This window comes from Anarrhichthys ocellatus, unplaced genomic scaffold (genome assembly GCF_004355925.1).
Source record: "Anarrhichthys ocellatus isolate YVR2014 unplaced genomic scaffold, GSC_Weel_1.0 scaffold15, whole genome shotgun sequence".
NCBI classification, from domain to species: Eukaryota; Metazoa; Chordata; class Actinopteri; order Perciformes; family Anarhichadidae; genus Anarrhichthys; species Anarrhichthys ocellatus.
This window is the reverse complement of record NW_022280045.1, coordinates 4,596,967-4,623,391: the sequence shown is the minus strand read 5'-3', so window position 1 is coordinate 4,623,391 and position 26,425 is coordinate 4,596,967. Positions and strand designations below refer to the sequence as shown.

The 26,425-nt window shown below is 42.5% G+C and overlaps 1 protein-coding gene across 3 annotated transcripts in view; it reads right to left on the bottom strand.

Annotated features, from left to right (window-relative positions):
- Positions 1-2,326: 2,326 nt before the first annotated feature.
- The window catches only part of ephb1 (EPH receptor B1), a 143,986-nt gene continuing 119,887 nt past the window's right edge, over positions 2,327-26,425 (bottom strand). Inside the window, exons 10-17 of one of the 3 annotated variants that reach the window (XR_004213020.1) lie at positions 25,575-25,763; positions 24,113-24,360; positions 22,637-22,852; positions 10,423-10,572; positions 8,323-8,516; positions 7,134-7,289; positions 4,907-6,414; positions 2,327-2,783 (exon numbers count right to left, since the gene is read on the bottom strand). Coding sequence is in view for 2 of the 3 variants with exons in the window: in XM_031854691.1 (XP_031710551.1) it covers positions 6,306-6,414; positions 7,134-7,289; positions 8,323-8,516; positions 10,423-10,572; positions 22,637-22,852; positions 24,113-24,360; positions 25,575-25,763 (1,262 nt within the window). In the remaining variant the exon portion in view is untranslated. Of the gene's footprint in view, positions 6,415-7,133; positions 7,290-8,322; positions 8,517-10,422; positions 10,573-22,636; positions 22,853-24,112; positions 24,361-25,574; positions 25,764-26,425 lie in introns of all 3 variants that reach the window. The other 2 variants (XM_031854691.1, XM_031854692.1) reach the window with 2 other exon arrangements.

Genomic DNA, 26,425 nt, shown 5'->3' with positions numbered 1-26,425 from the left:
GACTAGAAAAGTACAGTCCATTTACCATTTACCGCTTCAACATGCGGACAGGAGCAGACAGGGAATGATCCGCCAACCATGTGATTAAAGGATGACCCACTCTTCCCCTTGAGCTGCAGCTGCTGCAGGGAGCAAACAGAAAGCTGACATGTTAGTGTAAAGATCAAATTACTTTTGCCAAACTCCAGTGGTTTAACTGCTCAGATTGTTGAAGTGATGTACAGGTGTACTCCAGGACACTGTGACATAACTGTTGGGTGGGGTTACAAGATGAAAATGGAGACTTGTACTTGGGACTTGGACTCAAGTCACACTACAGTTGCACACACTGTGACTTGAGACTCGACTTCATTTTATTTAATTTGTGAGCCTTTCTGGGTTTGAGAGGCTAGAAGCATGTGTTAAGTTACAGTCGATTGTAAACTGTCATTAGTTGGAGACCCAGAGTAATTAAACAATAAAGTTGTACTCTAACTGTTATTATTGCATGCCTAATAATATTAGCATCATTTTCCTGTTACCCTGTTGCATAAGTCTATATCCATTTTAAGGGGCAAAAACAATTATTTAAATTAAAGGAAAGTTGTCACTGTGTTTTTCTTCATATTGCATTTTAATAGCCTGTTTAAAGTGATCATACACCAACAATCTAATTGATGGTGATACTGTATGCTAATAGATAATGGAGGGATGATACAGCAGCCTACATGCCTATGCCATGTTCTCTGCTCGAGCCTGATCTCCTGAGGTTTTAGAGCGTGGCAGGACCGCCTGCCACAGTGTCTCCCCAGCCATCGACAACCCATCCTTCAGCAGACTTAATACAGAGGGTTGAGTTGGCTTCGGGTCTAGCTCCAATTAGAATCCAGGGATCTTCAGCCTGACTGAGGGACAGCCTCCGGTACTCCTGTAGCAACGGAGCAGGACCAAGGGATAGCAGTGGCGTGAGTGGAACAGTCTGGGGAGCGGGTATTGGGCCTGGTGCGGCAAGTAGAATCTAGGACAAGTTGTTTAGCCTGGGCAGTAGTGACAGCAGAGAACTCCAGGACAAGTTTGTATTACAGTTTGATTTCAAACAAGAGGTGTCATTTTTCAACTTTAAAAAAAGGTCAGATGGCAAGACTCACACACGGCCATCACGTTAGTAGATAACAGTTCTTAAAAAGAACTCAAATCCAAGCCGAATTGTCCTTAAAGGTTTTCCTTCAGTCAATGACGCTTAAAATACCGAAATAAAACATTTCCTGAGTACTGTTTGATGAGTAGCTCTGCTTGTTTCTTGTAATCTAGACCTATTAAAAGATACAGTTTAAACAATCAATGTCTAAAAACTATATAAAACTGTGGCTTTGAACTGGGTTAAAAGTCAGTTTATGACAGAGCTCTCAGAGTGTCGAGTTTCTTAGTCCCGCATCTCAAGTACTGAGACTTGACTTGGACTTGCAAAAAATAACATGTGAGCATCTCCGGTTACAGGCACACTTAACCCCAACCAGAGAAAGGTGAAAAAAGATGTGAAATGGTCTGTGCTTTCAGTAAAATCCTCCTTTTCAATCTGGAGTTAAGTTACTCTTTACCTCAAAGATCTCCACATTTTCATTAACACCACCTCAAAAGATTTGTAGGAAAACAGCAGGCGATTTCAACACTTCTTCAGTGACAACTTTGCTGTTCCTCTGATAAAAGGATAACTTCATGAATCTCGTTGGCTTCCTCTTGGTTTGGCACAGTCGTCTCTCTCGAATATGAAGGCGGATAATATCAATCAATTAGAGTCAATAAACAGTTATGGGGGGAAATGCTGAGAAATGGCTACATCACCACATCTTTTGACTCACCTCATTAACCATATCATTATGGGCAACATTATGTGCAACACACTTTCCAGTGAGCGAAGTGCTCTAAAAGTCTCAGTCTCTGGCAACTGGAATTGACGAGACTGCCGTTACTGCTCGTGTATTTGTACGCATGTGTGTGTGTGCAAGTGTGTGTTTGATTAGAGCTTAGAAGGGAGGAGAATTTCTACCAGTTTGTCAAAATATTGTCACTTTTCTTTGAGAATCATTTTTTTGGGGTTTGCGTGTCATCCCAAGTGACGGGCACATTTATTAGTGGCTGATTGCTTTTAACGCAAGCTGCCAGCCAGACCGGCGGCGACAAAATGCTTTTTATTTCCAATTGAAACCAAGCATTAGACATCAAGCTCACGCACAGCACTGACAGAAGCGTTATTCGGATAATAACCCTCTCCTCTCCACTTTTTGAATCACATTTAATGAAATCAGAATTATAGCCCATTGAGTCATAGACCTTAAAAGTGATTGACTTGTTTTCCAAGGCGTTTATTGAGTGCATTTTAGTACAATATTTCTCAGAAAGTTACAGCTTACAAACTCTTGACACATACTTGTCACAATTTACAAGTGGTAGCTATACAGAAAGAAAAAAACAACAAACAATAGACTTCACGCTCTTAAACAGTGTACCTGTGCACACATACATGTCTGTACACACAAATGTGCCTGCTATGCTCACACAGATACATTCACTCTCTCACACACAGACAAACAAAGTACGACAATGTGCACGCTCATATCCATCTCCAACATCCATTGTGTAGCACAGGGCGATGTTATGACTGGTTTCCTTGAAAAGGTCCCATTTCACCTGCTCCTTCTTCCCACAGCAACTCCAAGTGTTCACATGGTGTGTGTGCATGTAAAAGTGTGACATGAAGTCTTGTGTGTTTGTGTTTTAATATGCGTGTATATCGAGTCCACGGTCTGAAACAGAGGGGGAAAAAGAATGGAGTAGTTTAACAGGGTAGTTTTTGTAGGGTGTCGTGTCAGGCCAACGCGGCTTCTACAGTTGTGACCTATAAATGATAGGCGTGAAATCAGCTACTAAAAGGATCGTTGGTCACTTCTCCGACAGTAACAGCACCATGAAACATTTTACAAGCTCTGTTCTTGTGTTTTGTATCAGTGTGATGAATGGCTTCCATATGAAACGGCTTTCAGAGAGGGATGGCGACCCGCCTCTCCATTCATCACACTGGAGTGTCATTACAGTCAGATATTTAGAAAGACAAACAGAGCAAATGGAGAATTACACTGTTGCATAATGAATGCATTCTATCATCTCATTCACAGGCTCTTGGGTTGAAAAGCAAATACATGAGACTGAGCTGAATAGAGGACTAATGGATTCAAATTGAATCGTTGGCTTCTGCGAAAAGGGATTCATGCCAATCTCAAGAAGTATGTGATTATTATTATATTGATAAATGGAAAAAGAGAAAGCAATTGATTTTGCCCATGAAGCAAACCAGTTGCTTGATTACCGTATGTTCCATTACCAAACTAAACCAACGAAATTAACTTTATACAATGACAAAGATGTTGCCACATAAACCAAACTGCAAAACAAAAACAGCCGATTTACTTCAATAAGCTAACTTTCTGACTTTCATCCAACACTCCATCTTTATGTCGCCTCTATCCTGCAACCCCACCCTTCTGTAAACTGACTCATCCCCCTCTTGCAATCACATAAGCACAGACTCTGTCGGGTCTCTGCCAACTTTCTCTTCATTAAGCATCAGGCTGGAAACCAGATGTGGGCAAATCATAATAGAGGGTTCCTTAGTTTGTGTGTATTTGGTTTTTGACACTCCCATCAGTCTCCCTAACCGTGGCTGATCTGATGCCTGTCAAATGGGGGTCCCAGCAGGTGTTTGCATCCTTGCCTGGGCCCACTTGAGCGTGGAGCCAACCATTTCTCAGGCCGGGGTGGCCATGGCCCAGCCCACTCCAGGACAGCCCAGGACAGCTTGGTTACACCAAGGATAAACGAGCTGGAGATGTGCCAGCTAGCGAGAGAGGGCAGGGAGAGAGGGCAGGACAGAGTGAGGAGGAGGATGACTTAAGGCGGGTGAGTATACATAATAATCACTTAGTGGGTCCGCCATCAATTTGTAATTTGGGATGAAAGGTGGTTAGATCTGTATTCATTCATGCCTCTTCACATAGGGCCAAAGGGGATATAAGCAGGGCCACAGCTACAGCAGGGACTTGATTATACAAAAGCTCATGATAATTGTCTGTGAATACACTTTGCTACCATGGCCGCATGTCATGGGAAAACAACCACAGGGACATTCGGGTCAGTTTGCTTTCAATTGTTATTACTATTTCATCAACACTTGACAAAACTTGCCAAAGAAAAAATAAGTAAGCAAAACCACCTCTACTCATCACCAAGCTGCTCTCACACTATCGCATTGCACAGACCATCCCCAGACTAAAAAAAGAGAAATCATCCTTGTGTACTATCCAGCAATATTCGCAAAATATATTCCAGATACAGCAGTGTAATTTCAAAGACAGTCCAACCACAGCATCCCTTAGGAACAGTATAGACGTCTTGCAATCAAGCACTACCAAAGAGTGTGTTTCCAAACACCAATTCCTGCAGCTAAGACTTATGGACCGATTCATATATGCATGAAACTCCCACAAAGTGTTTGCCCTCAACCTGTATACCCATATGGCAGCAGCGTATAGTGAGAGTGCATAGATGTACTCAGCAGCTTAGCTACGGCAGTCTGTGGAAGGCTTTTCTACAGAGTGAGCGGCGTGGAACCCGTGTGGGTTGTTTATTAATAAGCCTGTGTGTTCATAGGAATGGCGTCTGTTGGCAAACCTCAGCCCAGATGCTCATTTTGACTGTGTAGAGAAGTGAAAAGTGATTTCCAGCGCTTTGATTAGCTACTCTCCCAAGCATTTCAAACGTGCAGCGGGTTTTGCCCCGCCAAAGATACTTACAGGACCCATGAGGAAGACTGACTGGATTTGCCTGAAATACTGATACACAGCAATTTTATGCAAAGTCAACGGATATTTACCATAGATGTGGGCCAGCCGAGGTGTGGAGTTTCCTTCCCCTCTGGATGTTGCTGAGCACTCGCAACACACACACACACACACACACACACACACACACAACAACAGAACAAAAAGAAATAAAAACATAAAACATATCTGTACAAGTAAGTGCTCACCAGCAAGAGACAGAATGTGTACAGCCACATTAAACGGATATTTTGTCAATTATTTTAACTCCTACAGCAAATGTCATATAGTTCTACAATACCAATTCTTTGCCTAAAATTCCTTTAATGTTTTCCTTAGCTTAAGATCCGGTTAGGATTGCCCTTGTGCCCCTGAAGCAGGGAGTCGTACAACCCAGTGTCTGTTGTCCGGCCGCCTGAAGGAAACCAGGGCACCGTGGGGAATCTACACATTGCATGTGTCTATCACAATCTAGTCAACAAACATGTCTTTGCCAAAAATGCAAGCAGAGAGTTCTGTACATACATATTCATACATATCACCTTCAATATGAAGGTTTATTATGACATATATAATCATATTCAGCAAGAGATAAACATATTTATATTCTCTGAATCTGGGTGGGGCTGGTTTAAGAAGTCCTTTGGCAAGGCCCTCCACCCAGGTTACCACAGGTAGTGTTAAAGATAAAATACGAGTGGGCGGCATCTTGCTATAGTGATAAAAACAAAACAAACAAACAGATGGTAAAAGACAAAAATATAACTGGCTCTAAATTTTGGCCAGTCCATTTAGAATACATTTTTTTCAAATTCTTCAAATGAGCAAAATATGACGTGAAAGTTGAAGATGGTGCTCCACTGTACATCCCTGTATTCTTCTCCCTCTAATTATTCCTATTGGTCACTGCTTTTTTCTTCTGGGACTTATTTCTGGCCAGGTCAAGGCATCTTCATTGCACACATTGACGACGGTAAAAATCACAGGTCACACGTTGTTTCTAAATGTCTCACACTTCGCTTTACAATTTTAACATCTTCAAGTCCAGATAATAAAGAAGTACAATATCACTCATTGTGCCATACAGTCTGAGATTGTGAGGGAGTCCCTGTGTCAATGTCAGATTGTTGGAGTTATTTTGGTTTAAAATGACATGAATGGCAGTCCATAACCACATCAACTGATACCTGTCTTCCTTCCTTTATTGAGGATAAATGGAGAAACAGCATCAAGTCTGAACCCTGAACTCCCGGCGTGGATTGCATGAAGTGTGATAACGGTTAATCATGTGGTGGTGTAGACCCTGGTCTCCTGTTGTCATGGTAGTGTGGATTAGATTAAGACAATTGTCTCGATTCTGGCGCGTTCCGATGGATCAGGGGTCATTCGAGGGCTGCCATTGTTGTTGGTCCTGCGAATGCTGCCTGCTCCGTGGCACAGCGCCCCCTGTAGTCATGCTATAGTCGTGGGTGACTGGCTCATCTGCACCCTCATGGACTGGATATTACTGAGGATCTTCTTTTGGTGGCCTGCCAGGGTCACTCCTATTCTCAGCAAGTCCCTGGAGAGAAAGAGAGAAAATTGAAAAGCAAGAACATTTTTGAGGCAATGGATGAAAGACTTTCCATCATATTGAAGATGGAATGGATTATTTGAGTGTAAAGGCATTATACTAGCAAAATACAAAGACTTTCATTGTCGGGTGCATTTTACAGTCGTAACATCGCTGTATATGAAAGAGCAATTTCAGGGTGAAAAGCTGGTAGCGATGAAAAGAAAACACAAATTTACTAAATTAATTCTACCACTTGATAGAAGACTTAGTAATGCGTGTTGCTTTGCATTGCAAAGAGACTGCATAAATGCCACCAAGCCCCAAGCATACATTTTTAATAAAAAAGTTAGAATGATTATACATTTTCACATAAATTTGTAGACCAAGCAACATTGTTAATTAAAATAAATGAAGTGTAATGTGCATGTCTATTGGTACCACGAGTGCTATGAGAAATTAATTCACGACCCATGCTTTGAAACACTCATGAACACAGAGACAGTAGCAAATAAATGTGTCTCTTAAAAATGTGTATTTAAAGGATTTACATCCTTATCCATTTTGGAAGTGTTCATAGAAAATCTTTTGGATGCAATCTTCAAAGACTTGAGTCACTGGGCGCATTCATGCTAAAAATACACACACTTGATGTTTAGTCATTTCATACAAGTGCGCCCATCAGTTGCCATATGGATTTAGACCTGAGCATGAGCAGATGAACTCACTCTGAGGTCATTTGAGCCACCAGCTGCAGGGAGGTAAAACCTGAGTTTAGGAAGTTGTCTCTGTACTGGCTCATCTTGATGGCACCGAGCCAGTCCTCTACTGAGCTGAAGGTGTTGAAGTCAGGTATGGATCTGTCCAACAGTGGCTGAGAAGGCCTGCAGAAGCGAGAGGGGAAAAGGGGGGTAAGTATAGTACAGGGCTTTGATAAAAGGAGGATTTGAAATGAAGGAGAGGAACTGTGGTTATGGTTTTTACGTAGGTGTGCATGAGAAGATGCAAGATGGAGAAGGAGAAAGTGTGAGTGTATATATCTATCTATCTAGAGAACAGCTCCACTCCTTGGCTGAATGGCAAGTGCTGCTACTACAACAAGCAATCTATCGTGATGTTTCTCAGTTTCAGATATAAGAAAACTGGTCACAATTAAAGAAACAGTGAACTGAGCTACAATACAGGAGGGACCGTGTTGAAAAACAGGCTCCATTGTAGAAACTCAAACTCACACAAAGCCAAAAGTTCACCTTTTAACATGGCAGCTGCACAAAGCACAGGGCAAAACCAGTGGCTTCAGGACAAGTCTCAAAATGACCCTCAGTGTCCCGACCAAAGCCTCAAATTTGGAATGGAAAATCTGTGGAGGAACCTGAAGCTTGCAGTTCACAGAAAGTCCACAACCAATCGGGATGAGCTTGAGAGGATCTTCAAAGAAGGGTGGAAGAAATTGCCCAAAACAATTACGGGACTGGCAATATCATATCCATAAGTTTCAAAACAAATCAAGGCAAATGGTCCCTCTACAAAATAATGAATACAAATCCTGAATATCTCTGTACATTTTGTATTACTGACTACATTTTTGGAAAAACACGTTTTTTGCTATAACATTTTAAGGTTACCTTTGTGGTTAAGACACCACAACATGTGGAAAAATCCAACTTTTTAAAGCCAATATGGGGGTCCGAATGGGTGGGAGGAAAAGTTCAGGTTTGATGCAATCAACAGTAATAAATTCATGTTTATTTTATGAAAGGATAAAAAGCAAGCATGTGCGTGTTGGATTGTTTGTGCAGACAGCATGTGTAAATACTGTATATATAAACTGCTGAAAAGCATATTTCTGTATACTTAATGTCCCCTTTAGGGTGAATGCACGTGTAATGTGCGGGTTGAAAAAGTGTTTTTACTCACACTGCAGGGATGTTGGCTACAGCTTTGAGGCTGGTGGGATTACGGATCATCTTGTCCAGGGTGCTGACAATGTCGGCAAAGCGGGGTCGTACGTTACGGTCCTTCTGCCAACAGTCCAGCATCAACTGGTGCAGAGCGCTGGGGCAGTCCATAGGTGGCGGCAGACGGTAGTCCTGTTCAATTGCGTTAATCACCTGGAGTATGGGTGGGAAGGGGAAGTTTGGGTATTTACAATGTATTGCTGTCAGTCCCAGGTTTTTTTCTACCAACTGGCTGGTTGTCAGTAATATACTTCATTAAAAAGAAAATACCAATTTGAGTTTGCAGTGACTAATGATATTTAGCATATTCACTCTGTAATCCAGACACGCTCATCCCTGCCTCAACAACACCCCATCCCTTTCCCATACGGACACGCTCCCTCTGGCCACTCAAGAAACAGTTAGCATTCATGCTGATGTGCCCTTCTTTTTGACTGCAGCCAATCATATGCCACTCCTGGAGGACAGAGCAATGAAAGAGACGGCAAGGAAAGCAGAGGCAGTGTCACTGCAGAAAGAGGTCATTTGGGAATGGGCAGATTCCATATAATTAACACTGTGAAGCACAGCCACTTGACACATGTCTCTTAAAGGCTGCCTGGCCTTGTTAGAGAGAAGCTACAATAAGAGTTTCAGGGTAGTCAGAGATAGAGTGAAGTGTTTTGAAAGAGTTGAACAAAGTTTTATCACAACTTGAGGCAGATTTGGAGACTGAGGCTGAGTGGAGTACCTTTAATCCAATGACCACCCTTCAAACTCCAGTCACTTCTTTTTTAGCTATAATGTATGTTTTGTAATAAATGATTATGTCTAAATAACTATATTATACCAACATAAATTAAAAAGCTTAATCTGCTGCCATGAAGCCACTTCTTAGACATTACAAACACAAAAGACCCAGATTGCTGCATTGCACATTGATGGACCTCTCTCTCACCCATATCCATGTATCCAAACTGTCTGTAGATGCAATCTTTTCTTAAAAATGCATAGTTGCGAGATAAGGGTCTGGTGTGAAATGAAGTCTAAAAGATACTATCATTGAAAATTAGAGGCTGCTCTGTCGGTTGCCAAGCCCACCCCGGAGTTGAGTGCAACTCAGCACAATCTTGACAAATGGTGCATATGGAGAAGTGGTTGTGTGTGTGTGTGTGTGCGTGGACTGAGCAGCCGGACATGCTGAGCAGTGCCAGTCCTCTTCTCTGCATTAGTCCCACCAGGCAGTGTTTGCTGCTGGCCCACTGAGGCAACATCTGCTGGGTTGGACGGTCCTTGTGGAGCAGGGTCCATAGAGGCCTGATGGTTGGCTGATTGTCTCACTAAGGGAGCTTAGGGAGAGAGACTTTGTAGTATGGGACTATGTCCAATGGTTGTGGGGGTTGGTGTTGGTGCCTGTGTGTTTGTTGGAGTCTGTGTGTGGACCTTATCCAAACGGACATGGGGAACAAAGCAGAGCTCTCAGCAATCATCCATTGCTCTCAAAATCTGGCCAGGAAGGAAAGAGGATCGTGTGCAACTGTGTCCATAATACGTCTGCTTTCAAAGTCAGAGTCAAGGACATCTTCAGTCATGATGCTATGAGATGGGAGCCGATAAAAATGTGTGATTTATTACAGCTTCCTCTCTTATGAGTTATCCTTGATTGTGTATCTATTGGGTCGTTTAACCACATCTGTACGCAAATGGCCATCCACTTAATGAGGCAGTTTATTCAGATTCAAACTTGTTTTTTTACACTGACTTAAATGTTTATTTTTATGATTTTTCTTTAAGATCCCATAAACTCTAACTTTCTAGAAAGCTGCTACTTCCTAGTGAGAGGTGCATCTTCAGCGGTGACGCCATGCTGTACTAGTGGGTGTAACTAAGAAGTCAACACATTATTTGACAATTACACTTTTCAGCCTGTCATATCAAATACAACGGCTTTTCTCTCCATGACTGAAAGCCCAGTTAACGCTCACTATCCAATGTTCCGCCCTAACATCCTTTTTAGAAGGAAAAACATTGCATAAACAAGTAACGATACAAATTCATTGGTCTACCAGTAAACACTTACATCCTGGTTGGACATGTCCCAGTAAGGCCTCTCTCCAAACGACATCACTTCCCACATGACGATGCCGTAGCTCCAAACGTCACTGGCAGAGGTGAACTTTCTGTAAGCGATGGCTTCTGGTGCTGTCCACCTCACTGGGATCTTCCCACCCTGAGGAAAAAAAGGGGCAGAAGGTGAAATTTAAGGAAAAAAACAGTTTCACAAAATGTTTTTTTGCCAACATTCTTTTGCTGCCATTACCCTCAACACCTCCGTGCTTGCCTCAGCTGTATACTAAAACTCTTTATCCCCCCATTGACCCAGTATCAACACTCCAGCAGCCAAAACATACATAAGATTCTGCTTCTGTCTCAGCAGCGGCTCCCAACAGTGTCCGCCCTTCACACATCGACCAACATCACATTTAGCGTCTCCTCTCCCAGAGCAGTGTTTGAATAAAGGACGATAGGCCCAGGCTTCTGCTCGTACATCGAGCTTGTCTGCCTGTAATTGGGCTACCTGGGCCTCAGGCATGCCACGCGCCCTATTGGCTGAAATTGACAGCTGCTTGTTTAATATTCCACACACACACACACACACATTTATTTATATATATATATATATATATATATATATACACATACAGTATATATACACACACATTTGGGAACATATGCACAGGCACAGACAGACGCAATTGTGCACACCCACTCTGAACACCCCCCAACAGCACCTCCTCATTTATCTGAAGTGAGCTTGCCACCAGTTTAATAATGCCAATTAGCTGAATCTGAGCATTTGCAGATAAGCCGCTGTTGGAGACAAACCCAAACCCAAAAGGCAACCTACACAGACCACCCTGTTCTCTGCTCACTCTCAGAGAGCAAGAGAGTAAGAGAAGACTCAGAGAGAGAAGAGGGAGGGATGTAGAGAAAGAGACGGAGAGGGAAATGAGAGATTAGTGAGGAGATTGAGAGACAAAAAATAGTTCTTCCGCTCCTTTTCTGTACTGCAGGCGGATGTTTGAAATGCTGGACAAGAATAATCATAAACAGGTTTACTTGCGTGTATTTCTGTATGTGTACTGCACACACACACACACACACACACACACACACACACACACACACACGTATGGAGGTGTTACAGGTCAGTGCTGTATGGCACTGCAGAGGTGGAGAGGCTGAGCTCATTAACGACCACCTCTTTTGGGTTTGACCTTTGCGAGGTTGCCGACGCTGAAAAGAGATTCAACACCAGACCCTGAATGAAAACTGCTATAAGGAAACACTGCAAGACGCAGAGGCAACACACTCAGCTCTCAATGAGCACACGAGCCAGCGGAGAAGCAGACATGAAGCATTGAATGAATTAGGCGATTGGTGCAGTGTGTGGTTGTCTGTGTGTGACCGACGGAGAAAATGAGAGAACAAGAAAGAAATACGGAGAGGAAGAGATCAATAATCTAAGCCCCAACGACTTCAGTGCTTTTCTCATACCTCAGACTAGTTCATATCTGAATCGTTTCATCTTTACTAAGACCCCAAGACACTTTCTCTTGCCCTTCCTTTTGTCTGAGGGCAGACTGGAGCTACACAGATACAAGCTGAATATCATCCCTGAGAAAAAAACTAAAGGGCCAATCCCCTTCCTCTTCATCTGTCACTCTGTCAGGGGCAATGCTTCAAGTCAATTATTTTATTTGGAAGAACATACATAAGATGATAACATGAAAAAATAGCTGCTCCAAGCAAAATGCTCTCTATTACGGTCCCTCTTCATCATTACTCGCTCACTCCCTCTTTTGCTCTGTACATCTGGTCTCATGCCCCGGGACCCTGTTGGGGATATGAGCTGAGTGTCGCTGGAATGGCCTGAGCAAAGACACAGGCTTCACAAGAAGGTCCTTGTGTGCCTCCAATGAGAAAGACTTTAGTAATAACATTTCCAAGGCAAGTGAGTCAGAGGCAGCTATGCAAACCCTTAGTAATTACTGCTGTGGGCCAATGATAGCTCTGCCAAAATCCTGCTTTAATAACATGAAGTGCTGAACAGCTCATGCATATAGGGAAGAAGGCAAAAACAGAATAAAATGATTGGAGCTGGATTTTTTCCAGTAAAAAGAGCACCAATACCACAGGGAGTTGGGGAGTAGCAGAAGTGATGATGGGAATTAAAACAGACCTATAGTCAACACAAAAGCAGGAGTGCTGTGTGGTGCCTCGAAGTATGGGGAGAGCTCTTTGGATATGGTATATTGTGCTGGTTACTGAAGAAGAAACAAGCTGTTTTCTGTTTGCCTTGAAGTGAAATATCGCCCCTGAAACTGAATTCACACACTGCTATCATCTCGGACAGTTAACTCAGAATTTGTGTAGATAAGCCAGAATGTAGCACAGTCACTGCAGCTGCAGAACTTCTAGGCCTTGAGAGGAGTAATGTGTAATGATATCAAGTGACACTTCGCAAAACTCCCATGATAATAAATAAAGTGGGTGACATAGAGTGCCTGATTCTCCAGAGATACTGGATGGGTCTATTTTCTGGTTGATAAATGTGGGTACTGTGAGGAAAAAAGTGAGTGGCCATGAGGGGGTGAAAACCTGAAATAAATGTGCCACAAAGATACCTTACCATATTCTGTCAAAAAAAACAACCTCTTGCCCATTTTCCACACTCTGTGACATTAGCAATTTTTGTTCAACTAAATTTTCACATTAGTCATTTGGACAACACATCCAACCATGTTTGCACAGACAATTCCTATCTAGAAAACCTTGAGCAGAAACAGGAGTGCGCTGTCAACCTAATGTCACCAGAATGAGGATTACAGTACTGGCTCCACCTGGTTGTGACCACCTGCGTCAGGCAGTGACCAGTTGTGACAGCTAGCGATATGTCTGGAGTGCGACTGCAACAGAGATGTGCTGGGACTGTCAGGTTAAGAGGTATCACGTTGAGACGAGTGTGTTCCTGTGACAGCCAGGTCCACCAGATGAAGGATAAACATGTGGTGGTGAAATAATGTGTGTACTTACTGGTGTCTGTAATGGTCTCTTTGCCCAATAAAGTGTGTGTATAGACATTGATACACATAGCAAGGATATGAAACACCTGTCATGTCTTTGCAGTGGTTCGAGCTGCCCATCCACCAATGTGCCAGATATCTTCATGGAGACTGTCACTGACATGCTGCTGCAGAATGAAGTAAAATCTGAAGCAAATATACCTGTCAGAGTACAATGACTAGTCCACGCAACAATATCCCAGATAAATGTACTGTAAATGAAAAAAGAAGAGTTCAGTGTTTGGTCTTGATTTTGCTCAGCCTTTTCACTTCACAGAAGTTATTTAGAGATTCCAAGTAAACTTTCTCCTTAATCTGGAAGACAAATATGCAGATATCCTTCTCCCCGTCTTATTTCCTCCCCTGTTCCTTCTTCTCTTCTTCTTTCCTTTAATCCTCCAACTTCAGTTATCCACTTCCAAACAATGCACACTCAAATGGACTTGAGCACATTTACTTAGGCTGGGGAGAGTGCTCCATCAACATCCTTTTAATGAAATCCTGAGAGCAACGATCTGCCTTGGATGTCTGCCCAAAGAGGAAGAGAAAGAGAGTGGGATGGAGAGAAGCCAAGAGAGGGAGAGTAATATGGAGTGATGGGGAGGAAAATAGAACAAAAAGCGGTGGAGGTTGGTGACAGAGATGTTGGTTTCTCAGACACCCACGGGAATGTATGGTGGAGAGAAAGACACATGTCTTTCACCATGTACACCATATATACATTGGAGACGTGCAAAACTCGGGGAAAGCATTTGTCAAAGTTTTATTTTATGTTCCAAAGATCCCAGACAGTCTCACATTAGGCTGGGAATAGTTTTGTCTCTGGATTTGATTAACAAACGAATTCTGGAAATCTCTATACTGCGTGGGAGGATAACAGAAGGGAATGAAAAAATGCTATGCGCACCCAGAATAGCCCCCCATAATTGCTCTACTTCTGAAAAAAAAAAAAAAGATTGAAAGACTTGCGCTTCATATTGACAGGAACCTTCTATAGCATCCTGATCCCATTTCAAAAAGAATTACTGAAAGGAACTGAAATCCAGTCAGGTTACAGTATAAGTAAAAGCAAAATACACCAACATTTTTTTTCAGGTTTAGCTTATTATTTAAATAGTGTGATTTGCACCAGTTCAAATGCATCCCAATAATATAATAATCAAAAGGGTATTAAAGATGCGTGTAACATTTCTCCTAGCCTATGTCATTGACAAAATCTTCAGGACTTTCTTACTATTTCAATACTCTTCATTGTCATCTTTAATTACTAGATTCCAGAGTTTACGTTAGCTTAGTTAGCTAGCTAGCTGCTAGTGACAGTTGTAGTTTCAGCAAAATTGATGGTAGCTAGCTAAACATTTTAGATTGATGACTGGTACAACTGCTACCGTCATACTGCATAATAGTTGATGTTATGACTGCTGACTGCTATACCCAGATTTCACCATAAAAAAAGGAAAAACATGTAAAAAAGTGATTATGTAAACCATATTTTTATGCCAAAGCATTTCAACTACAATTACAAAACCAATTTGGCTTGGTAAACAAAATGTAGTGCAGGACACAGCAGTTATATTCTTGTCAGCACTTAATGGAGTGTTGCAGGATTTAGTCCTGACAACTTGGAAATGGGTTAGCATTTTTGCACTTCCGGTTCCCTCGTCTTGAAGTCAATGTTTTTTTAATGGGTTTTTGAGCTGGATGTAAATATCCCATCGGCTTTTTGTCGAGGGAACCAGTACAATGCTAACTTTTGAGTTTGGAAGAATATGAAAAAACAATGTTGTCATGTCAACACTTTTATTTTGAAGGTACTAAAAAGCTTTATATTTTGAAATTACTGCTTTGGTTGAACAACAGATTAAATCTCAGTTTTTTTAATTGCAGTCTGCCGTATATTATTTATAAGGAGACACAGGCTCACCAACAGAGAAGGTATCTCTTACACTAATTTAGTTGTACACAAACTCCGTTGTGAATCCTGCTCAGATGCAAATGCAGTCCAACAGCCGCAGATGGCGAATCAATGCCCACCTTATACTAACTCTGGCAAACACGACAGAAGGTATAAATCAAGGTGGAGTGCTTTGGATGGTTGCTCCCACTTTGATGCAGGGACCAAGTATGGATCACGTTACTTTCCTTCTGTTTCTCAGAACCTACACCTCCTCCATATTCATATTGTTTTCCAGTCCTGGAAATTGTCTGCTGCTATATTTAACCCAAGACTGAGCAAATTAAGCTCTGCAATCTGAATAAAATTAGCGTGGAAACAACTTAATTAGCTTCCAATAAAAAATAAAAAAAATCGAGAGATAACAATAAATCAGGGTAGGGGAGCATGTTTAGTATTTCGCTGAAATTATGTATGAGCATGACTGTGGTACTATTTCCAGCATCAGCGACTTTAGCTTGGCAGGACACTGGAGTGGGAAGCCAGATAGGGATCATGCATCGTCACTGCAGTGGTGACTCATACTTATGTGGGGTGAGGGAGTTGACAATCTGTGCAGGAGAGCATGAAACTCTCTACGTGCTCTCCCAATCAAACTGACAGATGACAGTAAGTACCTGGCATGTACTAGTCAACGCCTTCCTCCAGCTTAAATAAGGGAGTTGGAAACAGCAGGGTACATGGGAAATGCCAACAATTACATTGGAAATTGTCCTGATGCTCTTACCACACATCTCATATGAGTCTCATCCAGTTTAAACCAACTACCAACATTTGGAGATATCAGCCCTGGATTCTTTTCCAACACAACTGCTACTATATCGTGCTACAACTGCAAAATATAGCCACTGAGAGTTTGTTCCAGCTAAAAACAGGAACACCACGTGTGTGTACACAGGTTGTATTTGAACATTAAAATACCCTACAGCAAACCTAGGCTTGTGGAAATATGGAGGGAGAATGTTCAACTTCTATGCATTATCTGTCATGGGGCATGGTGAGGACTCAAACACAGACAGTCAGGTGTAGTGAAAAAGGTTTTAATGATAACCAAAAAACAAACAGGGAATCCAGGGACAAGACAAAAGACGAGGGGGAAAATCCGGCAGGAAAAGGCAGAACAGGCAGACTGGAAAACTGGGAACAGGACGAGCAAAACGGGCGGGTAGGTCGGAAAACAAACAATGATCTGGCAGTGGGTGTGTGTGCGGCAGGGGTTTAAATAGTGAAGGAGGCAGAGTGAGCAGGTGAGAGTAATGAGCTGAGTGTGACTGGCAGGTGCACTGAATGAACTGATTAGGTGAGTGAGGAGCTACAGAAAGAAACAAAGACACAGAACACAGGGCAAAGCCTGATTGTGACATTATCAAAGAGAATCATTGGATTACATCTTCCTTTACCTATCAGAAAATAAAGAAAAAAAGCTCTTAAAATGTATTAATATTACCAACAGTGAGGCACATACCCATTTTTGACAATGCTGTAGTGTGGAATCGCCATGTGGCGTAGTGTAAACCAGACAGCAAATGTGAGATACTGTATATATTGACAGTTGGTCATTTTATAGTGTAAGCTTGGTGAAAACAGCTTTTTAACACATCTTTTGCCAAATCTTTTTCACATTAAATTTGAATAACAAAACACGATATTTGTATCTGTATATTAACATTTTTTGTTTGTGCATCTCCATCTAAATATTTGTGTAGATGAACTCGCTGTTTGCCTGAAATTGGCTGTGATAATGGGGAGATTTTGGGGTGTGTCCTTGCTGTATGTTATGATGTATGGATATGGCCAGCAGTGCCATAACTTGTGGCCATCCTGGTGACACATATATAAATATTTCATACAAATTTGATACGTCATAAAAAGTCCCCTTGTTTGCCATGTTCCCATTTCCCTTCATATTTACTCAGAGACTCTGTCCCTTTAACTTGCAGTGCATAAATATTTCACTACAAGTTGAGTAGACGAGCCAAAAAAAGTGCATGGGCCTGAAGCCAAAGAGAGAGGGCTAAAAGATGCAAATAGAAAACAGACAAATGACAGAAACAACAGCACAATCCACATAGTGTGAGCACTGGAGCGGAGCAGCGAGAATGTCACTCAGGTCACAGGGATTTGACAAATGAGCTTTGTTACTGGCTCTGTGACCTCACCTTTCAACCCCTCTCAGCCTCAATACAACAAACACACACACACACACACACACACACACACACACACACACACACACATCTAAAAACACATACACAGAGCCCCATAGATGTCCATTCAGTCACAATGTACAGTACACATCGCGTGACATGCAAAGCAGTGACAGACGTCTCAAATTGTTAGTTGAGGCATAAGCAGAAATTCCTGACCCATACCTGTCTTCCTCACTCTGCTCCTGTGGCTAAGCTGTGATAGACTTGACACACTACTCTCACCTGCCAGATTTTGGAAACATATCCCCACACACAAATTTCATATTGCTCGTTTGCTCTTTCATCTTAGCCACAAACTAACACTAAACCCCAGTGGCTATGCCCAGTTCTCTGTCTTTCACTCACCCATGACCGCCAAACACAAACAAAACATATGATGCATCACCACCGCAAACAGCATCATTCGTCACATCTACACTGAGTATGCTGCTCTGATGTGCCTTTGTGTTGCGGGAAAAGCCTTGAAATGGGAAAGAAGGGGACAGCTGGAGGAAAATGGATGCATTGATGGATGGCTCCTTAGACAGATGGATTGTTGAATAGAGAGAGTAATGTGAAAGTCTTCTCGGTTCGCCGGGTGTTTAGAAATCAATCCTCTTCTTTGTCAGATAAGCAGGGTCACTCACATCTCACCTGGAATTGTGATCATGCTCCTATGGGTAACTTCTTAAACGATGCAACCATGTAATCATGCAGTGATGCAAGTATACGGAAAAGCCACCGCTGCAAGGAAACGCAGTCTTTAAAGTCTTTCAATTAATTAGCATATATCACCGAAGCAATACCATTGCAGTCCAAGCGTTGTCCTGTTAGCCTAATTAATCACGACTTTGGTTAGCAGCCAACAGAGAGAGAGGAGAGACCCCTTCTCTCTGAAACCTCCAAAAGAAATACTCCAGAGTGAACCTACATCCAGGGTTAACAAAATTACCAGCATGTCCCCCTAACCATACATCCAGCATCACACCACAGGCACTGTAATTGGTGTGCCTTGAATTGCAGGGAAAATTAGAAAAGCAGTGGAGGGAAAGAGGTGATTAATTTGCTGGAGGAGGAGGTCGATGGGGATGTAAATCACTGCATGTCAGCAATTTAATTTTCCAGATTCCCTGGCCTTGTCTGCCACGCCAGCCTTGCTCACTGATTGGTTAGCGTCAGGTCATAGCTGAAGAAGTCAAGGAGTGAAGGGCACCATGCATAGCTTAATTACAGTATAGGACCATGTGGAGGACTCTGTGGACGCTCACCCCCCACCCACACACACACTTGTTTGCATGTTCCCCTGAATACAGGGGATTAAGGTTTAGGAGGACAGGTGAAATGAAAGTCTGTGGCAACGTCAGCTCTTCATATTATCATATTGTCGTCATATTAGATGGTCACTATTTAGTTCTCTTGAAGCCTTTAACAAGCATATTAACGGACTCTGGTTATTTGATTTGAATGAAACTGCTCTTTCGATTTGGAAGGAACCAAAATAGCACTGAAGGTTTCATCTGGATGCTTATTATAATAAGGCAGCACTCAGTATGAAAGTGAAGCACAGCCAAAGCTTTGATGTGCTTGTTTTAAAATCTCTATCGGTAAAAGAAAAAAACTGAGTGTGTTACCATCATAACGTAGAGCTCCCTAGGTTCCGACTTCAAACATCAACTGTTCTATTGACTCTCCAGATAATGCCCTCAAGGAGACTTTGTTTGCATTAAACAACATCAAAATGCGGAATGCAATCTATGATCCAATCCACACCTTTTACACCTTGTTTTATTAGCAAGCTCAGCAGCGCAGACAACAGGGAGCTACTCCTCTTTGTTGCTAAATACGACCCATTCAGCAAGGTTTACCCAGAGAGGTCAAGGATACAAAGCAAGCTATTCCTGGGAGCGATTAGCTCCTAGCCACACCAATGTGAAGTCATGTCTCCTCTGGCCCTTATGACACTTCTTGTTCACCCCTGGGCTACCACCTGCCAATTGCTTACACTGTTTTGCTGTGCATTTGTGTTTTTGCATATAACCTATGCTGGAATCTATGGGTTGTACTCTCCTCCAATCACAATTATACATTCGCTACTGACTGCTCATCTCCACCGATAGAGTTAACGCTTTAAGAACCTCGCTGCCCAAGATTCGATGCCAGCAGAGGTTGGATCACCTCTGCTGAATGTGATGCTTTGATGTAATGAGAGCAAGCTGGAGATCGATACCGTCTAGGTCCCTACTCCAGCCACCAATGCTCTGCCACTGCCTCCGGTCATCCCTGCTGAGACACCACCCTAGTTTGTTGATAATGATGACGTCAATATCTCGGTGTCCGGTACATCAGCATCCAGTGAAAGTCCACAACCGACATTTCTCTTTCTTGTCTTCCCGCTAGTGATGACCACTGCAGCAGGACGTGTTTACCTACAGCAGTCTACGCTGCTTCCACCGAAGCCGGTGAGCATTCTCTGCCATGGTTTTACAGCCCCATCTTGGCTGGGGAGAGCGGTGATGGTGTGTGGACCGACACACAAACCTCCTCGAGCTACTGGCAGTGTTCTTGGTCTTCCACCACTTCAGACCCCTGAAGCAAGTGGGCAAAAAGAAAGTGATGGTGATGACAAACAACAGCACCAGGGTGGCCTACATCAACAGGCAGGGCGGAGCTCAGTCTGTCACTGCCCTTTTGGGGAAAGTGGTGAGCCTGTGGTTGTGGGTCTTAGATAACTTGTTGTCTCTGAAGGTTCTCCACGTTCTGGGACAAGAGAACAGGGGCGCAAAGAGAAAAAACACAACCAGAGAAGTGGAGGCTTCACCCAAAGGTGGAAAAGCAGATTTGGACATAGTTTGGGATTGCAGAAGTGGATATGTTCAACAACCAACGCAACACCCACCACCCGCTATGGTTCCCTGCATGGCACTTCGCACAAGTGCCAAGCCCAACAAAGCTGCTTTACGCTGCTCCGACTCATCAATCTCCTGTTGGAGAGAGTGAGGCAGTCTGGTAGCCCCAAGTTGCTGCTCGCCGCCGTGTTAGGCAGAAATGACTCAGATGATGGCAGCCCAGCCCTGGACCAGTTCTGGGTGGCTCTGTCTCAGGACGCAGGTGCGATAGGCCTGTTGTCCAACCTGGGCCATCTTCTCCAGGCTTGGCACCTGAGAGGGAAAAGCTGAGGAGGGCTGGACTGTCTATACAGGTTGTGCAGACCATCAAAGCAGCAAGAACGGGATCCACAATAGCCTGTACAAGGCAATGTGGTCAAGGTTCCAACGTTGGTGCAAGGAAAGGAGGCTAGATCCCCTGTCCTAAGCAGTTAGGTATATTCTTTCTTTTTCCAGCCAACTGGTCTGTGGCCACCTTGTCTTGAAGCAGTTCTTGAAGGGGATCAGAAGGCAACACCCACTAATGGGTGCCTGCTTCCTACAGTGGGAACTGCCAGCCAAATTTCAGTGGACGAATGAAGGCTTGTGATTGGAGAAGAGTATTACCCAGAGTCCAGTAGAGGACTCTGCCTGTGCTTATAGGTTAACAATATCATAACCTTCTTTGCTGCTTAACCTCAGCCACATTAGAAGGAAATAAAATAGAAGTAAAGTACTTTGTGTGTTTTGTTTGTTCACCAACATTTTGATGAAGACAAATTCTTTTGAGTACTCTCTTTTTGTACCTGTGTAGCAGTGACTCACAGGCTATTTCACTGTATACTTTTGATCTCAAGTTTTGCATGTGTTGAAATAACACTGAAACTAATTTTAGAATAGGCTCCTTTTTAGAGCATAATATACTCATATTTATTCATAATAGATACAGTACTACTTCAATGCTGTAAATTCACAGCGTATACAATAAATCATTTTCAGAAAGATTTCTACTCCGAGGCAAGACTGGTAGAATAGGTTGTGTAGAGTCAGCGGGGGCTGCTGACCCAAAATAAGAGGAGGAAAGGTAAAATGCAGGACATGGTTGGTTCAGTGACTTGCAAAATAACAGTGTATGGCAGAAATGTATGGCTTTTGTAAGCATATTTATATAGTATGTATATTTAACATACAATGTAAGTGGTATGTAACAAATATATATATATATATATATACAGTATATATATATACCTTTAGGTATAATAGTATTGAACCATGCTCTTTTTCCATGTTGACCAGTTTTGCTTACAAAAGACCTTGCTGTCATCAAAATGTACCAACACATATGATATATTGACAGTAAAACAAGCTACTTTATTCACCAAAGTATCAAAGCAGAGCCAATGAGATGATACCAGACCCATGCTCATGGGCCTGCACACACAGATACACATCATCATTATATGCTCGCACACACACACACACAGACATAAAAAAGAAAAAACACTCGCACGAACTCGGGCATGCCGGGAGTCCTAATGACCTGTGCTGTGTGTTTGCGAGGGTGTAGGAGTGTGTTTTGAATTAGGAAGAGGAGAGGCAGAAGATGAACTAACGATGGCTGCTAATAATTACAGATCTGTAGTGTGGAGGAGTTAATGAGGAGCCAAAGCCTCCCATGATGCCCGAGTAATAATGAATGAGGAGGGAGAGAGAGAGAAGGGAGGGAGAGAGAGAGGGGGTGGTAGCTGTCAATTTGAGAGGCCGCAATGCCCTTTGGTTTCTCTGCACTCTGGGCATGTCAACGAGAGAGGAGCCTTCCCAGAGGAGGCTTGTCTCCACACTAATGAAGATGTGACAGACCTCTGGTCCGTGACTTGCAGAGTATAGGAAAGAGGGGGAAGGATGATGAGGAAGACAGACAGCTAATATAAAATGAAAGGCACTGAAAAGGTGAAAGGTTGCCGAGACCTTCAAAAAGAATGAGACAACGTCATGGAAGCAAGAATGATTATGAGACTGACAGGTTTCGATTGTTGTAAATGTCAATAACAAATTGACTGGACACTTAAAAGATACATTGCATGCAGATAAAAACGAGATTAGTAAAAACGAAAATGTTACCTATGGCCCTTGAAATAAAGTTAAACATACAAGTACTCACTAGAGAGCTGGTGTAGCTGGGATCAGAGGTGTCATCCTGTAGGTAGCGCGACAGGCCAAAGTCAGACACTTTACACACCAGGTTGCTGTTGACCAGAATGTTTCGTGCAGCCAGGTCACGGTGGACGTAGTTCATTTCTGAGAGATATTTCATCCCAGCTGAAATCCCACGCATCATTCCCACTAACTGGATCACCGTGAACTGACCATCATTTTGCTAGAGGACAGAGACAAAACAAATAAAAGCAGTTATTTATACGTTAACTTTGTCACAATTAACATAAATAAGATTAGCTGGAGGATATAGAGATGTCAGCAAATGGTAATATTACTGCTTTTTAATGATAATCAACTAATTATGTTGATTCTTCACTGAATCATCAATCAATAGATAATATGATAATATGTTGACTGGAAATTCCAGGCTTGAATGTTGTTATTTCAAAGAAATACAAATTTGAAATAACAAGTTTGTTTTCTGATGTTGTATAGAGACAACATGTCATCTTGATGTCTTCAGAAAGGCTAACCAGTCGGACTCTCCACCAGAATTAGAAAGATTTTGTAGTATATCATTATTACCACAGCCAGAGGGTGCATGCTCATTCAGTGGCAATGGGACAAACATTTATTATTAGACCTGGCATGTGCATAAGAAACAAGAAGGCTAATCTACTGGCTTTCCCATCTATTTGAGGTTGGAGCAACGTTTTTTTTCAAAGCAAGTAATTATGTTCACTTATCTAAGGTTAGTTTTTCCTGCCCCTCGTTTTTTAATCATTTGTTGTTTACACTTTGCTATTACAAAATTGACATCCTGAGATCTTTTTTGCCTTTCAAATCCTCTTAGTATCCAGAGGAAAAGTAGACTAGCATCCATCTCTTCAGCATCCACGCATGGTGCCCCTACCCCTCTGTGAATGCTCTGAAGAGCAAGCTTTGAACCCCCGAAACACAGTAACAAATAAGAGGGTAAGGGAGATCGATGGAAACACAAGTCGGATGTGGCGGTTAGCAAAGCCAACTTCAAAGAGCCCCTTAAACCCACCCTAGATCAAAGTGGAATAGAACACCAATCCATGAGATTGAAGGAGGAAAAAAGCGAGTTGAATATTGATTAAGCTGTATGTCTGACTATAAAAGAAAGAGTGAAGAGTCCATTAAAAGCTTCAAGCATTAATAGAGAAATTAAGGGCTGATAGAGCTAACTAATGGAAATTTTCAAATTAAGAATGATTGAAATCATGTTCATTGTCACGAAACATATTCTCTGTTGGCTCATTCTAATTTGAATTAGAATGGATTCTTAGCTTGGACTCCTTTTCTGGGACTCTTTAACAATTAATTTCCAATTAGTTTCTCATTTCCATAATGCAAGGTTTCTATTCAACTCATGAATATTACTTTTCATCATTCCATATAAATGTTTGCAACTTTGTATACATAGTACATTTATGAGTTCACACAAATTACTCACCCTGAGGAATGAGTCAAGGGCACCATTCTCCATAAACTCTGTGACGATCATGACTGGACGACTCTTTGTGACCACACCCTCCAGACGGATAATGTTTGGGTGATCGAACTGGCCCATGATTGACGCCTCAGACAGGAAGTCGCGCCTCTGTTTCTCCACGTAGCCCGCCTTGAGGGTCTTGATAGCTACATAGATCTCCCGCTTACCGGGCAGCTTCAAACGGCCTTTGTACACCTCCCCAAATTCACCTAGAGGGGAAATAGGGAGAGGTGCACAGTGGTTGCTCTGTCAAAAAACGAGAACTGATCCACTTTTGTCTGATGAAAAAGTGATCACACTAAAGATTAGTAGAGTTGATGAGATCTAACTCTATTCATTTATCAAGCTTATTTACATCTCAAGTCTCTTGGCAGATATTATAGATCTTTATTTAATCTATATCAAGCATGCTGAGTGTTGTCCAATACTCCTCTAGTGTTGCTCCTTCATGATATTCCTAACAGTGTCGCTCTTCTGACTCCCACTATTTATCAATCCTAAAAGGCAGCCAAGTGTCTTTGTGTTCCCCAATGAAAGAATAACAGGCAAGCACTATCTGGTAAATATCTGGTATCTGTTTGATTAATTATCACCACCTTAGTGCCCTGCAGAGACACCACACAGTGAAATCAACAGAAACGGAAATCTTTAATTAGTTAGTCCCCTTGCATCCTTACCCCTATCCTATCTCTGTCACTTCCTCACACCTAGCTTGCTGAGTAGGCCGGTCCACAGGATCTATTCCAAGCCCAGTCTCATTACCAGGTGTATTTTTACCTCTAAATGAACCAAAACATATGGTATCAGCATGCCCTTCCTGTTGTCAAAAAAAATTGAAGGTGTGCCCTGTCTGTAGGAAAAAGACATGCTGGAGACACATGGACATATCAAGCTGATGTTATTTTAACCTCCAGATGCTCAGAATGTACTAAAGAAGCAATCAGCCCCGAATAAGCAGCTCATCATTTTTAACAGACAATTTCACATTGAATAAGGAAATGACATAAAATATCTCCACCTATTTTACATGTAAGGTTAATGAAAGGGTCAAGCCAGAACATGTACGAGACTAACACTAGGCTCCAAAAACAGAGAAGCACAGGGAATAGGCTGCAAGGCGTGAGTTATTTCTAATGCCATTAGGTCCCAAGGTAGCTGGCCTATATGCTGCTAGTGCACTTGACATAGGCCCTTGACGTGTTCCCATCTGATGTGGCAGCCAAAGGGGCTGTGCTTTACGACCTTGAACAGATGCAGGCTAAACAAGCACACAGATATTCGCATGTTACATGCAGAAACACATGAAAATATAGCAATCCACATTCACCTTGCGGACACCTCCACACATAAGTGTGTGTACACACACACACAGACACACACACACACACAGATTGTTCCATAGCACCCATTCCATTCTCCATACCTGCACCGATGACCTCCTCAATCTTGACAGTGGAGACGTCAATCTCCTTGGCGAATTCTCGCACAGCTTCGTTGGGGTCTTCGTAGGTAAAGGGATCGATGTAGATCTTCATCCCCGGGGAGCCTGAGAAGTGGGTCGGGCAGCCCAGTGGGGAGGGGCAGTTAGACATGTCGGCTCGCAAAGAGAGTTCTAGAACAACCAAAGTGCTCAATGAGCTTTCCAGAAAAAAAGACACCGTTCTTTTTTTTTGTTAGGCCAATGTCTAGTGTTAAGAACTGATGAATACAATTGCCTTTCAATTTGTAGGCTAAATCACAGTGTGACACAGCATTACTTACAATCACTACAAGCTCTTAGCAGTTGTAAATGATGATAACTCCATTTGCCCTATTGTCCTCCTGAGAGACAGGCCTCAGTTGCGAGTAGAACAGACAACAAAATGGTGGTTTGAGGATTCAGTACTTGGAATGGCGAAATACACCAGAAAAGAAACAGAAAGAAAGATAAAGGGATGAGGGTATATAGAAAATCTAAATGTAGACAAATGATCACCCTTCACCCTTTTATCCTTTAGACTAGCAGTCTCTGCTCTTTGATAGTGGTAGAACCAATTTCCCCCGAGCCTTTCCCTGTGGGAGCTCATAAAGAGATAAAACCACTGCGCTATCAACTAGCTCTTTATGATGTTTGCAAGAGGTGACTCAGTTCACAGACTGGAGATGTCTGCAAACGGAGGAGAGATTGTCAGTGTTGACAGGCCGGGTGGGGAGAAGTGGCGAAAAACACTTGTAAACAAATTCAATACACGCTGCCACAAGACGGCATTACGGCGAGCAAGCAGACGTCAAATC